This window comes from Lagopus muta, chromosome 1, assembly GCF_023343835.1.
Source record: "Lagopus muta isolate bLagMut1 chromosome 1, bLagMut1 primary, whole genome shotgun sequence".
Lineage (NCBI taxonomy): Eukaryota > Metazoa > Chordata > Aves > Galliformes > Phasianidae > Lagopus > Lagopus muta.
Window position 1 is genome coordinate 60,800,041 of NC_064433.1, and position 15,338 is coordinate 60,815,378.

At 43.7% G+C, this 15,338-nt stretch overlaps 1 protein-coding gene across 17 annotated transcripts in view; it reads left to right on the top strand.

The window, feature by feature from the left end:
• The window catches only part of CACNA1C (calcium voltage-gated channel subunit alpha1 C), a 479,128-nt gene that overhangs the window by 456,544 nt on the left and 7,246 nt on the right, over positions 1 to 15,338 (top strand). For 7 of the 17 annotated variants that reach the window (XM_048945488.1, XM_048945383.1, XM_048945454.1 and 4 more), the window contains 11 exons: positions 80 to 176; positions 1,049 to 1,151; positions 3,106 to 3,207; positions 4,687 to 4,814; positions 5,499 to 5,648; positions 6,655 to 7,007; positions 7,884 to 7,910; positions 9,229 to 9,357; positions 9,999 to 10,108; positions 12,122 to 12,225; positions 15,002 to 15,325. In XM_048945488.1, coding sequence (XP_048801445.1) covers positions 80 to 176; positions 1,049 to 1,151; positions 3,106 to 3,207; positions 4,687 to 4,814; positions 5,499 to 5,648; positions 6,655 to 7,007; positions 7,884 to 7,910; positions 9,229 to 9,357; positions 9,999 to 10,108; positions 12,122 to 12,225; positions 15,002 to 15,325 — 1,627 coding nt within the window. The remainder of the gene's footprint in view (positions 1 to 79; positions 177 to 1,048; positions 1,152 to 3,105; positions 3,208 to 4,686; positions 4,815 to 5,498; positions 5,649 to 6,654; positions 7,008 to 7,883; positions 7,911 to 9,228; positions 9,358 to 9,998; positions 10,109 to 12,121; positions 12,226 to 15,001; positions 15,326 to 15,338) is intronic. The other 10 variants (XM_048945500.1, XM_048945421.1, XM_048945438.1 and 7 more) reach the window with 4 other exon arrangements.

The following is a 15,338-nucleotide window of genomic DNA, read 5'->3' on the forward strand; positions in this document are numbered from 1 at the left end:
TACTTCTAGCAGCATCTACATGGGGTTCAGCGAATCATCCGTGGTAAGGATGTGACTCTCAATATGCTTTCTTCCTTAGGGGACGGATCAAGCACTTGGACGTGGTGACATTGCTCCGGCGGATTCAGCCTCCACTGGGCTTCGGGAAGCTTTGCCCTCACCGAGTGGCTTGCAAAGTAAGGCACACGGCAGCTTGGAGAAGGCTGGGAGTCACATGCAGTTGTGGTATCAAACACATATGCCAAGGGCAGACTTTCTGTCTCACTCGTTCCTTTGGTTGTGTGACTCCAGATATGGAAAAGATTCTCTCTAGTGAATATTGACGTGTTTATACAAAGGGCAAGGCATATATACAGAAATACCATTGCATGAAAGTGGCTTTAGAGCTCAAACAAAATCAACCTCTTAAAGCATGAAGAGCTCAAACCAAGTCCCTAGTGTTACCTCTTGTCCCAAGGCAGAAGGATGGAGGATCTGGTAAAGGCTACATCTTGCCTCAGATATATGTCCTTGGTCTCTATGAAGTTCATCCTGCAGCTGCAATGGTATTCAGCACCCAGTCTCTGTCCTACATGGCCTTACCATACCACAAAGTGGGCATAGCCCTGTTTTTCATCTTTCAGGTTCCGTTAATCCCATTTGTTCTTGCCTGTCACCTATGTCACTGAAGGCTTCTAACCTTCTGTTTACATACACTTCCACTGGGCATATATTTAGTGCAGATGAGCCTGTAAGTGCCTCATGGGGTATGAAAATTCAAGTTTGCTCAAATGCCTACTGGCCGCTGGGGAAACAAAGGGTAGAAATTGATAGCCACATTGAAGAAAACAGTATCCAGCAGTGGGAGAGAGATCCCAGGGCAAACTCTGAACATAGCTGGGACAAAAGCTGTGTATGACACATACTCCTATGATCATATAACCAAACTCACAGGCCATGGATGCTCAGTTGAGAGGGGTGGCAGATCTGGAGGGTATCATAAGTATGTAAGGAAGAGCAATTCAGTCCATGTCAAAATATGATTGTTCTCTTTCTCCTTATTCCACAGCGCCTTGTCTCCATGAATATGCCACTGAACAGCGATGGAACTGTCATGTTCAATGCCACTCTCTTTGCACTGGTCAGAACTGCACTGAGGATCAAGACGGAAGGTAACAAGCTTGCTGAGCGCAAGGGTAGCTGGGCGATGTACACACCAAAGTGTGCTAAGCTGGAATACAACAACGTTTTATGTAAAATGAGCCCAGTTGTTAATATGCACTACTGGGTAGAAAAAATCAGTGTGAAGATGTTTGAAGGAATAATGCCTTCTAAGAAATGTTTCTATCTCAATATTATCTAGAAAGCTAGTGCTTCTATTAACATGAGTTAACATGACATTGCAGTGATAGCGCTGTTGTAGGCCGAAGGTCAGATGGGAAGCAAACAAACTGTTAAGATATTTTCTTGGACCAGCTGGGGAAAGCAGGCAAAATCTGAGCTCAGCTTGTTCTCTTCATTGCGCTCTTATCACCTTCTATAATGAAAGATACTGGTCCTGAGTCAAAACCTGGCTTGATAGATTAATTAGGTATTCTAAAAGAGCATGTGGTTCTGTCATTCACAGCTAGTCCTTGTCTCAGGAGTAGCTATGTTACATTTCAGGCACAGGAGAGCACACACACACACACACACAAAAAAAAAAAAAAAAAAAAAAAAACCTGTAGGATTAAAAAAAATGATAGTGAGGCTTTGAATCTTGTGCTAAGCAATACTTGGCTGTAGCCAAAGAGGCTCTCCTGAGGAAAAAGCAAACTGCAACCCCAGTACAACATCTTGTGTCTTATGAAAAAGAGGCCCAAAGAAAGACCTGAATTTTTTGTCTGTCTTAGCCTTAGACTCTCAGGGTCATCATCAGTGAACTCCTGGGAAACCATCTAACTGCTTGCTTTTTCCTTTGCAGGATCCTGTAAGTGGTTAGGGCAGGAGTCTGGAATTCAACCTCCTGAGTCATATTTCTGCCTTTGATGCTTTCCAGCTGTTTCATCCTCACCAATGTTATTTAATGTTCATGTCTTCACTGCATCATATTAAGAGAGCTGCTGGCATGCACAGGCTTAGCGTAGCACACTGAGGAGGAGGAGCCTTAGCGCTTGGAGAGTAGGAAGAAAAGGTGGAGGAACAGCACCTTTGGAAAGAAAATACAGTAGTTTAGTCCCTTGTAGTTTATACTTGCAGCAGGGGATTCTGGCTGATGGCAAGCTGAACACAAATCAGCAGCGTGCCCTGGCAGCCAAAAAGGCAAACTGTACCCTGGGATACACCAGGCCCAGCACTGCCACTGGGCAAGGGAAGAGAGCAGATCCACGGGGAGTAGAGGGGCATCACTGAGCTCTGCAGTGTGTGACGGCGACAGGGCTCGAGGGAACGGCATGGAGCTGTGTCAGGGGAGGGCAGCTGGGGGTCAGGGACAGAGGGCGGTGGGCATGGAACGGGCTGCCCAGGGCAGTGGGCATGGCCCCAGGCTGCTGGAATCTGAGGAGTGTTTGGACGCTGCTCTCAGCCGAATGGTTTGGATTTTGGGTGGTGCTGTGTGGAGCCAGGAACTGGAATCAGTGACCCTTGTGGGTCCCCTCCAACTCAGGATCTTCTATAATGCCACAATTCTATGAGGAAACTACTGGAAAGGGCCACAAGGAGGCTTAGATCTTCACACTTCTAGCTGAATCTTCACCAACAATTATTTGTATTCTTCAAGGAGTAGTTAGTTTCCCATTAACAGACCTCTATTCTCATTATATTTAACCTTCACAGGATCTCAGAATTTGGAAGTACTGGATGAGATTTTTGCTTTTCAGAACAAAGTAGTGTTGTGGTTCCCTTGTTTCTGGCTTACAGAGATAGCAACACAGTCACCTTCATCCCGAGATGACTGTGCATATTTAGGAAAACAATCTCTCTTTGTAAGGGGACTTTAGCAATCATCTGAGAACCTATTTGCCCAAAACTTTCCACCACTTTAAGAGCTCTAGTGTTTTCCTCCTGAGGTTGCCATGCTAGACGTGTGAAATTGCTCCTCTGCGGGCTCTGGCTTAATTCCTGTCTCTGATGATTTTCACCCTGCAGGTAACCTGGAGCAAGCCAATGAAGAGCTTAGAGCAATAATTAAGAAAATCTGGAAGCGCACCAGTATGAAGTTGCTGGACCAGGTGGTGCCTCCTGCAGGTGGTGAGTGCAGGATGCTGTCCCAATCTGTGAATGTCTGTCATTTCCCTATCTGACACGTCCTACTGCACCTCCTGATCATCAGATAGAGTACAGGGGTCAGGCTTTCTTCTACAAACTGTTAATACATGTTTACCTGGCTTGATTGTTCATCAGATTAAGATGTGGTTTTGCCTGTACCAACGTATATATATTGAGCATACATATACATGCTGAAAAATAGAGGGAAGAAGAAGGATGTTTAAATATAAGTTTGAAATTTTCATTCCTTGATGTTGCCCCACTCCAGCTGTAGGCATATGCTCTCTTAGGCATTTCTTAATGCCTTGCTGGGGACAAAGGAAGCAAACAGAAGAGAGTAGCTTCAGGGACAACATGGACTTTATGTGACTGTATAAGAGATATGGCCTTACAATCAAGCTGAGGATGCAGCCCCTTCTCTTATTTTCTTCACAGTTAGCAAAACTACCTTTACTATGCTTTATTATTCCTGTTTTATTCACATAACTGCTTTCTACTATGATACCTAAGACATACGGACACAGGGACAATTCTCAGCATTCTGAAGTGGTGAAACTGACTGCTGCAGGTCTCTATGCAGCATCCCTGCTGGACTGTAATTAACCAGGACTCCAGGTCCTCCTTTGCTAGGCTTGTTAGAAGCCCAGATGCATGGGCATCTACTGTGTCCCTTCACTGACCTTCCAGGTTTTTCCGGGGACTATCACATAAAATACCACTTGGCAACTTGTTAACAGTTGCAACCATATTTTGAAACCTTGCTCAGCCTCTTCTGAACTCAGCGGACTGTATCTTATAAAAATTTCCAGCAGGTTTGAAGAAAGGAGAAGAGTTGCCTGAATAAAAGCTGGGTGCAAAAATGGCTCATCAACAGCTTGTGTTGAATAAAAATATAGTAAGAACTGAGCAGTGACTGCATTTCTGGGGAGAGGTGATCACTTTGTTGCTCCCACACCCATACTAGACACAAGACAGAACTTCAGTGTAGAGAAGAGCCAGATCAGATCTGGGATGGATGGTCAGTCAGATGCTGTTAATTAGAACAGATGTGGAGTATACATTACCCCCGGCTGTCAGAAGAGCATGTGCTGACCCAGACTGGGAGGCTACTGCTACAGCAAGATCGTATGTAATAAGCCAGTACTAGAGACTAGAAAGCTTAGAGGCACTTCTCCATAACAAAAGTACATCCAGAGATGCATAGCAATAGGCATTCTCTGCCAGCTGGGCCAGTCTATCCAAACACCATGCTCTCCTCACCTCCGGATTGCTTACATAAAGCTCTGACTGTGGAGCAGTCCCTTCATTCAGCCCAGAGTACTGGTGCTGTAAGTAGCAAAGAAGTACTGTGGTGCTTAGTGTTTCTGCTTCGAACTGCAAGTCTCACCTTAGAAACACACCATTTAAAATGATATGCTTTCTTTTTCTTTTTTTTTTCCCCCTGGAAATACCCCTTTCCAGATGATGAGGTGACTGTTGGGAAGTTCTACGCCACTTTCCTGATTCAAGAGTATTTCCGGAAGTTCAAGAAACGCAAAGAGCAGGGCCTGGTGGGCAAGCCTTCCCAGCGCAACGCACTCTCCTTGCAGGTGACAAATGGGCACAGAATGGACAGGGGTGATACGGTTGAGGCATTTGACCCCTCCCCCCCCTTCCCTATCAGCCACTGTGGGGGCTGCATTGGGCTATCCCCACTGGAAAAGAGTCACTGTAACAGGGTCAGGTACAGCATGTTGCCAAGAGGCAAAATCAGTTAAGAAGCAAAAGCATACCTGGGTTCCAAGACCATCCAATGGACAAAGCATCATCATACCTCCCTGGAGTGGACTTCAGTTCAGTGAGGGGTTTGAGCACTGTCCAGATTCTGATGTCAGAAGCTTGGCTTTGAAATCCTTATTTAAGCTTCTGATCAAAAAGAAGAGCTGTTCAGAGCTGCCTAAGTACATGGTTCAGCTGGAACTGTGGCTGCTCTAGGGCTTCTGGTAGTGGATCTGAGAAGGCAAAGTTGAAAGCTTGCAGACTTGCTCAGTCAGGCCCATCAATTTATGGCTTTGACCTGTTTTGATGAAACCAAGAGACTAGCAAAGAGTATTCCTGGGTTGTATTGCTAAGACTTTCTCCCTCTCTAAGTTGGAGATGAAAAAAACGAATTTGTTGATATTTTTCTAGAAGCTGGGCAATGCTATGTTAAGTAAGAAAGCTTCACTGTGCTTAGAAGAAATAGCATTGCTTTTATACCTCATATAACCACTCGGAGATATGAAGCTCTACAGTTTGCTGTTTTGCAGGCTGGTTTGCGCACACTTCACGACATTGGTCCAGAGATCCGACGAGCAATCTCTGGAGACCTGACAGCTGAAGAAGAGCTAGATAAGGCTATGAAAGAAGCTGTTTCTGCTGCCTCTGAAGATGATATCTTCCGGGTAGGTGCTAAACAAATTTACAAGCTGAGCCTAGACCAGTAGCTCAGCTTAAAGAGTTCTGGGTTTTTTTTGTGTGCAGTCTGTATTTCGGCTGACAAGAAAGACTAGTGGAGTCAGGGTGCCAGATCCTACAAATTTTACATGTTTTTATCTCATTTTATTATTGTCCAATTATTTATTGGACATTTTCACTGCATTAAATCTAAATAAAATCAGAATGACAATGGCCAAGTATCTGAAAAAAACACTTAAGTTCAGCCACCTTCCTGTCCATATAGCAGCAGCTAGACACACTGCAGCTTTTTATTTAGTCTTCCTTTCAGTGGCACAAGTATTATCCTTTCAAAATGTACCCCAGAGCCCAACAGAAATCCTACGGTCCTGGACAAAATTTCCTGAGCAATTATCTAAATGTTCTCTTTCTTATTTCATTCCCATTCCTTCTAATTGTACCCTCTGGTAATATTTCTTCTCCTTTGGCATGTCTCCTCTTCAAATCATTTACAGAAAGATGCTGTCTGTCCTTCCCATAATTCATCATCCAAACAGTAGATGACTAGCTTATTAAATCTTTCTTCGTTTCTTCCTCCAGGTGATTAATAGCTACTTGTGCTCTTCTCAGATTCCTTCCTATGTCTAGATACTGTTTTGTAACTATACTGTGAAGACCAGAAAGCAGTAACCTCTTTCATGCCACCTACCCAGTCATGCACTCACAGGGTTGGTGGGATACCTCCTGGACACCTTTGTCTCACCTATGCATCTGTACATTTCTTCAGGGTCCTATGAAATATCATTAAAAGGTGACACTTTTACAGCCTGTCTATAGAGGTCTCTGTGACAGAGAAGTCCATGGACTGCATCTTCTGCCATAGAGAGCAGTGTCCATAGTGCCCAAGCTGGTCCTCACATTTTCTTTCCCTCAAAAACAGGCTCAACAGGAAATACCATGGCCCTTGCACACCTTCTTACTGACAAAGGAAAATATTACTTGTTTCTCTAACAGAGAGCCGGAGGCTTGTTTGGAAACCATGTCAGCTATTACCAAAGTGATGGCAGGAGTGCGTTCCCCCAGACATTCACCACCCAGCGACCTTTGCACATCAATAAGTCTGGCAACAACCAGGGAGATACCGAGTCTCCATCTCATGAGAAGTTGGTGGACTCCACCTTCACTCCCAGCAGCTACTCATCTTCAGGCTCCAATGCAAACATCAACAATGCCAACAACACTGCCCTGTGCCGCTTCCCAAGCCCACCCAGCTACCCCAGCACTGTCAGCACAGTGGAAGGCCATGGGACTCCATTGTCGCCCACCATACGTGTGCAAGAAGCTCCTTGGAAATTACCATCCAAAAGGTAAGCTTCACAGCACAGTGGGCCAATGGACCAGGGGGAGCAACAAGCATGCCAACACCAAAGCACTGCTGCCTAGCTAGAGTCACCCTGCCTATTGCTCTGCCCACAGGCTGGATTGAGCCTTCTGGGTTCTCCACTTGTGCTAAAGCCCACGGTGTAACAGATACGCATCCACTGACCGCTGCAAAGCAGCAGCAGCCTCACTGATCAGCACAGTTGATTTCTTCGGGCTTTATCATGAAGAAACTTTTATAAGGACCAAAGGGAGCCTTATTTACCCCTTTTTCACCAGAGGGAGTTGTTTTATCAACTGCTAACTGAAAGAAAAAGGAACTATAATGCATCTCTTAAGTACCCAGTTAGAGAGATCTGTGGAAGTTCGTGTTTCTTTATTTAGTGCATCATATCCATAAAGCAGTCACCAAAGATATTCTGTGAGGAGGGAAGCGAGGTTTTTGGAAATGCAATACTGAGTAAAGCACAGAAAATCCCCTTCTTTGGGCATCCATCTACACACAGATGACTAATGCAAAAGAAATGCCCCCTTTTATCAGTGGAGTATTTTTTTTAGTCACTCAGTAAGAACAGGATTGAGCTGAAAATTGTTTTTTTAGACAAAGGGCAATGTGAAAAGGTGGATAGATACTGAGCCAGAGTAGGACTGAAGATGATAAGATGGAGGAAATTCTGTGGGTGCAGCATTGCTCAAGTAATTACTCAAGTGAAGAACCTAATGGCTTGTCTACCTCCTGCCTACCTTATGGAGGCCACAGTGTGTTATCAACTGCCCCCCACTTGCTGACTTGTACTGATGTGACACTGCTAACATGGTGTTCTTTTCTCTCCTTGCTTCCTTGTGCACCTTCCTTGAATTAGGACGCACTACTACGAAACATTGGGACGGTATGTGTTCTCTCTCATGCTCTAACACACTCTGGGTTTAAGGCCCATTGTTTGTCCCACTGAAAGTTCAAATCCCAATTAATTCTGAATATAAGCTTTTCTTTTTAGAGTCAGTAGGTTGAAAAGGAGTTTTATGGTTTGCCATGACAACTCCAGAAAATACTGCCAATTTAGAGCTTTTCTGCCCACCATGATGAACAGACTTTTTCTAGCTGGTTTCTAAATTTTTATATATTTTTTTAGAGTTTCTAGCTGGGATCACACACGTAGGCACTCTCTGGCCATAGCACACTGCAATACACCCTGCCATGTTCACACAAAAATTTGGTTTGTTTAACTAAACAGAGACTGTTGAATAGGGGAAGCTACCCTTTGAACCTTAGCAGTTTTACTTGGTTCCCATCTCAGATGGAAGATCACTCCAGCACCGTCCTTCAGACTGTTCTGTACCATGGATATATACTTTGCTCCTAGTGCTTTTTGCTTGAACCAAATGAGAAAATAATGTTTTTTGTGCAGTCCCTGAAAGATGAAAAAAACCTTTACCACACTGCTTTCTTCTGTGAATGCTAGTCAAAACTGACTGTAATATCTGTATGTCAGTACTTCAAAGATTCATGCTAACCTCAGATTTTACTCTACTCCTCAGAAAACAAACTCAGAATGAAGTGAAATATGAGGGCTGAGACTTGAATCGGAGGGACAAGGTGGAGCCAAGCAAGGAGTTAAGGGCTGTTATGCTGAGGAGTTTGAAAATATCAAATGAATTCAGGCAGCTAGTGATGAGAAGAAAGGGAGAAAAGGTGAAAAACACTGGAAGAAATGAGGACCTAAAGAAGAGGCAAGAGGGAGAGATGATGTAGAATGAAGGATTTGAGAGATAGAGACAGTACACCACAGAGCTGAGAAGGTTATTCTGTCATGGAGGCTCCTCTTTGAAGTTCATAACCAAAGCTTTTGCAGCAAGATTAAAAAGCTGAATTTCCAAGAAGCCATATGAGATTATACTTCAAGTTCATAGCCCTGGAAAAATTTTCAGGGTGATATGCACATGTATAGAATACATGTAGTTGCAAATGACAACAAAATGTTTCCAGTATCATTCAGTATTGACTTAAGAAGCTTCCTCTGAGAGGGCACAGGCAGTGGTTGTTGCTTTTCTGTTTGTGAACTTTTCAGTTGTGTTCAGTGACTGATTTTTCTACCATAGCTCTGAAACACTGTAATAAACTGAGACAGATGGAGCCTGTCATTCTTGTCTCTATAGCAGGTTTTCTTTACCGTCTCTGTATCTTGACTTGTCTTTTTTGCTCATTAGCTCCAGTTCCAGAGACAGCCAGCTGGCAATTGTTTGCCAAGAGGAAGTGTCTCAGGATGAGACTTATGATGAAAATTTGAATGAAGACATTGAGTACTGTAGTGAACCAAGTCTGCTCTCTACTGAAATGTGAGCTTTGCAGCTTTAGTTGAAGTGTTTGGGTGGTTCTTGAATTAAGGGGGAGAGGTGGGAAGATGTAACATTTTTCTACAAATTTTTCAGTTTATGGGATAAGGCCAGAAAACTTTAGCTGTGCCATTCAGAATCAGAAAGTTTAAAGAAAAACAAAAAGCAGTTCAGCCCTGAGAAATAACAAAATAATATTGAAAGAGAGACCTTTTGGATCTTTTGCATGAGATTTTCCTTCTCCTCTGAATGAGACATCTGGATGTGCAGTGCCTCCCCACCATTCACTTCTTTCACCATCCCTGGATGTGTTTCAAAACCGTTTGGATGTGGTGCTCAGGGACGTGATGCAGCGGTGGGTTGTTAGGGTAGTTAGGTTAGGTTGTGGGTGGACTTGGTGATCTTTAAGGTCTTTTCCAACCTGAGCAATTCTGTGATTCTATGATTCTACGATTCTACTGCCTAATGCTCCCACATCTCGTATTTAAAGCATTCCTATCTCACGGTCTCTGTTGCTTCACCTGGACCTGTTAGCTAGCTCACATCCATTTGATAGCATGATCTTCCTGGCTTTCCTGCTGGAAGAGGGGTTATTCTGTCCAATATGAGCTACTTTCCTAGAATCTCTTTGCTCTCCTTTCCAGGCTCGCATACCAAGATGACGAAAACAGACAACTTACTCCACCAGAAAACAACAAAGGAGAGGACACCCGGCACTCTCCGAAGAAAGGGTTTCTGTGCTCCTCAGCACTAGGTAACGTCCCTTCACAACATACCAGCTGTGTTCTCCTCTGCTTTGGCTGAGTTCTTACATCTTGCTGGAGAAATCCCAGCATACATGGGGCTGGGTGTCAGTGTTTGATGCATTTAGATATTGAGACCAGGAATCCCATGGCATGCATGCTGTCCTGATCATGCAGGGGGCTCTACTGACTTTGTGTTCAGTCAGCATATAAACCTGTGGCTGTTTGGACAGTCCATGTGATCTGTTTGATCATCTTATGAATTAGAGAAGTTTATTAGAGCTCTGTAGGCTCTCCAAACAATCACTAGGGAGTCACCAGGTGGACTGGCCTTGAGTATATGGTGTTCTGTTCTGTGTACATTCAGCAGGGAGAAAGAAGTTGTCTCTTTTGTCTGCTACAGGGAAAACAGTGAATTTCAGTTCAAGTTAATACAATTCAAATTTGCTTTGTGCTCTAATTATACCTGAAGGTTTTCAAGTGCTGAGTCTGCAGACTGTGCTCAGGAGAAATCCATGAGCACAAGATTTTATGAAAATAAAAGAAACCTTATAAACTAAAAAAAAAAAAAAAATCTAGAATAAAATGAGATATTCCATGTATAAGAGTTTTCAGCCTTTTTCCTGAGTGCTGCTGTGGGAAAAAAAAAAAAAAAAAGAAAAGAAAAAAAAGAAGAAGAAAAAAAAGAAAGAAAAAAAAGACATTTGGAGAGAATTTAAAAAGAATTCTGCATATAAGATTTTTTTAACATATAAAATAATATCAGACCATGTAGTGTATTGTTTAAAGTGATACTTCACTTAAATCCTCTACTTAACTCCTTTACCAGGAGCTCACTTAACTCCTCCCAGATTGTACAATTGAGAATTTTAAGAGCATTTACTTCATTTCAGAACTTAAAATATTTGTCAGTGAGAATTCCTGTGTTTATCTGGAAAGCCAAATTTGTTGCCAGTCCTTGATACAATACTGCATTAACTACATTCTAGTGAAGTGATGCAATACGTTGTTACGTAGTCGGTGGGGTTTTTATCAAGAAAGAGAAAACATCTCCATGGCAGCATCAGTTCCCTGTGCTAGAACAGATATTCCCTCCATTCCCCAAGAAGGCTTATTCTCAACATATTAAGAATATAGATTCTTACTATTTTCAGACTTGGAATTTTCTTTCCTATGTTACAATGTCAATTAGATCAAGGAGTAGACAAAACATTTTAGTGCGCCACGCAGCTTTACCTTAAATAATGGCTTTATTTGCCATTCTTCAGAAGTGCATTTGTATACTTTGTAGTACTTTAAACTGCATAGGGAGCACATTTCTCATAATTACAGAAGTAAAGCTTACTTTTATATCAAGTAAACAATGCAGATATTTTAATAGTTCTTCCCAACATCTTTTATTTTCTTTAAAAAAAAAAAGATTTTTTCTCTTCCCTTCTTTTCAGTTTACTAAAAGCACCACATCTGTACAAACTTAATTCACCAGTGAATTCAACCACTGAATTAATTCCCTTGCACTTGATCGTGATACAGACACAGCCTCATAAACTGTGGTATGTCTGGCTGCTAAGGGACACAGGTCACATGCAAGTGGGAGGCCAATGTCACCTGAGCAGCCGCACGTCTGCTCCTGAACATTGGGCACAGCCAGGCATAGCGCCAGGACCTCAGTTGCCCTCTCAGCCCTGCCAAATTTTTTGCCTGAACCAGGAAGATTTGAGAGCACTTTAACTGCTTGGGACAATCATAGAATCATCCAGAATTTTGTCTTGCAACCTGCTTGGAAAATAGTGTTAGTTAGCCCATGTCGCTCAACTGTGTTTTGCAATGATGTCTCAAAAATTAAAATCAGCAAGACAAATACAAGTACCTGGGAAAGGGTAAGGTGTAGAGGGAAAGCAGACAGCTTGATTGTGGGTGTCTTGGCTGTCTCTCCAGAGGGACTGAGGTAAATGAAATTGAACTCAGATTATCCATAGTATAATATGAGTGATGGACACAGTTGTTTGTGATTGGTGTTTCAGGCCGACGAGCATCTTTTCACTTAGAGTGTCTGAAAAGACAGAAAAACCAGGGCGTAGATGTCTCGCAGAAGACAGTTCTGCCTTTACAAATGGTACATCATCAGGTAAGTTTTTCATAACCACAAAGGGTCCAGCAATACAACTGAGAATCTATCATGTGCAATGCTCTCCCATTGCATCCCAGCCAACTTTTAAACACCTTTTGAGATAACTTCTCATCCGTATTATAGGTTTGATGTTTAGAAAATGTAGTTGTCATCCCACTCATTTCAGGATTTTTATAATTCCAGGAAAGTGTTACATGGACATATTCTTGAGAGTCATCAGAGTTATCATTACCCGATGTTCATTAAAGAGCACGATAGAAACCTAGCTATCAGATAAAAATAACTACCCAAATTGCACTCTGTTGTGCAGTTGCACTGGCTTGGACAATAGTGCACATGTGAATAAAATGTGCCAAGTCTAACTTCATACTAATGAAAACTAGCCAGTAAAGGTAATTAATCATTTCAAAGATAAACTGCATATATGTAATTTATCAGCCTCTTAAGACCTTTATAACTGCACCCAGCAGCCTACCAATCTATGCTTAGGCATGTATTAGACGGTTAGCCAGCTGTCATAATCCAGAGTGGGTTTGTGTCTTTTATTCTGATGGCTTCACTGTCACCATAAAAGAAACAGGTGCCAGTGGCAGCACCAGTCCTGCTATGTGAGGCATCCCACTCCACATACTCCCCCAAGGCAAGACAGAACAGGGGCATAGGAGCAGAAAATGCCACATGGCAGGGAAGGGAGGAGTGAGAAGTCACAAGAGCTGTAGGAGTGAGAGGTGAGTGTACCTGGGATGTTCTATGCTTTATCACTTCCATTCTTGACAGCAGCAGCAGCCAGTTATACTGTAAGGATCAAGCTCCAGAAAGCAGTGGTCTGCAGAAAGCTACAGCTGTGGCAGCACATCTGTTGGTACAGGGTACAGAGAACAGTTCCCTGCCTTCCCCATAGCAGTGTCAGCCCTGCAGACAGAGGGGGCATATGCCTCCTACCCTCTCACCCTGCCCAGCCTGCAGAATCACTTCCTTTCAACCTGTACAAAGAGGATGGAGCTTCTTTGTCCTTCCTCATCCCACCATAGAGTTCCAAACCTAGAGGGACAGAGCTCTATCCACCTCAGCATCCCCCAGGCAGACTGCAGGGTCATCATGAAATTGGCATCTGGCTTCCAGCTTGCAACACCCAGCAATGTTAGTACTTTGCAAAGTCATCTGCCTCCAAAAGTGCTTAAAATGAGAATATGAAGTGGAAATGTTGCCTCTGCTAAGCACAATAGATTCAGTTGTTCCTCAGAGCTTGAAGGAGGATTCTCATGAAATACTGATGCGTAATTATATCTAAATATATATACAGCTGAAAAAGTAATCCCTAAGAGTATTTCAACCTCCTTGGTACGCTACATTTTGGATAAACACCTTGTATGTGTTTCTACTAAGCTGAAAATCTGGTTCTGTTGTTCTGCCTGACAGATATAGGGCTCTCCTTGAAGTCCCCACAGTGTAAAGGAATGCTGATGCCATCACAGCTGCAGGCTGTGACTTACACGATTAATTTTTAAGGGCTTTCTTCCTTGATAATATTTGGTAGGACTCTGGCACGTAATTCTTGAGAAAATTATGATAAACTTTTTAAGTGACCAATAATTGATTCTTTTGTTTGTCTGCAACTGAAATCAGCAGCACAGCACACTGACAGCAGTTCACTGGAATTTCAGTGGCAGATCAATTGAGCTTGACTTAACTTCAGATATCGAAAAGTTAGCTGTCCAGTTTAAACCAGTCAGTTCGGTCCCACTGTGGTCAACAAAGAGAAACAGCATCTCCAAAGGGCAAGTGTAATAAGCCTTGTCTAAATCTCATCCTCCAGAGTGCATTGTCAAGCACGTATCCAAGAGGCAGGAGCTTTCTGGTGTGCCTCTGCCCAATAAGCTTGGACTAAACCCATTGCTTTGAGACAGCTGAAGTTGCAGAGACAAACTCCAACCTGATCAAGAGCCACATTTTGTATTTTCTATGTGTTTATTCCTTCGTTCATATTAGACAGCAGTGAGCTGCGTGGCATGAGATGAGCTTCTGATTCTGAAGGCATTGCTTATGGAGCAGGCAGCATCCACCATGAATAAGGCATCAGATCAGCTCTGTGCAGCAAAGGGCTTTTTGAGAAATTTGTTATCAAAAGGAAACTGAATGACTCAGGGGCTGTGAATGTAATTGTGAGAAGGGCTGGAAGGCTCAAAGTACAATCATCAGATATTGATCCTCCCACCCACAGTAGATGCCTTAAAATCCAGTGGTGGTTTTATAATTGTTGCCATCTGCTGACATACCTAAAATTCACATGTGGTATTCATTCAGGTTCTACAATGGGTGCTTAGAAAAAGCACAGCAATTGGCAGTAAAAGCTAGCAATATGGGTGGTGACAGTGTGGGAAAACGAAGCTCTGTCACAGCCAGTGGAGAAGAGGTGGTGTTTCTGGCAGGGCTGTGGGGCATAGGGCTCATCCCTCCTGTCAGCGTGGTGGGTCCAGGGTGAAAGAAGCTCAGCCTTGAGAGCTCAGTCTGGTGCTTGGCACTGGTGCAAGCTACACCACTTAAAGGAAAACTTGCAAAATGAGTTTGGAGAAACATCCCAACCATTGCAAGAGCTGACAGCTATTTCACAAGCCTCATAAAGGTCATTATCATTGGAAAAGACCACTAAGATCATCTGGTCCAAGCCTCAAGACACTCTGGGCCTCTTGTGGGTAGTTCCTCCAGCACTCTGTCATCCCAGGCCTGCAGTTTGAGTGAGCCCTCACTCCATGTGTGCCCCCTCTCTCTGCAGGCATTGGCGGTGGCCGGCCTGAGCCCCCTCCTCCAGCGAAGCCATTCCCCCACCACGTTCTCCCGGCTGTGCGCCACACCACCTGCTACACCCTGCAGCCGAGGCTGGCCACAGCAGCCCATCCCAACGCTGCGCCTCGAGGGAGCTGAGTCCAGCGAGAAGCTCAATAGCAGCTTCCCCTCCGTGCACTGCAGCTCCAGGTTCCCCGACAGCTCTGACTGTGGCAGCCCAAGAAGAGCCAGGCCGGTGTCCCTCACCGTCCCCAGCCAGACAGCGGGGAGCAGCAGGCAGTTCCACGGCAGCGCCAGCAGCCTGGTCGAAGCGGTAAGGCCACAGT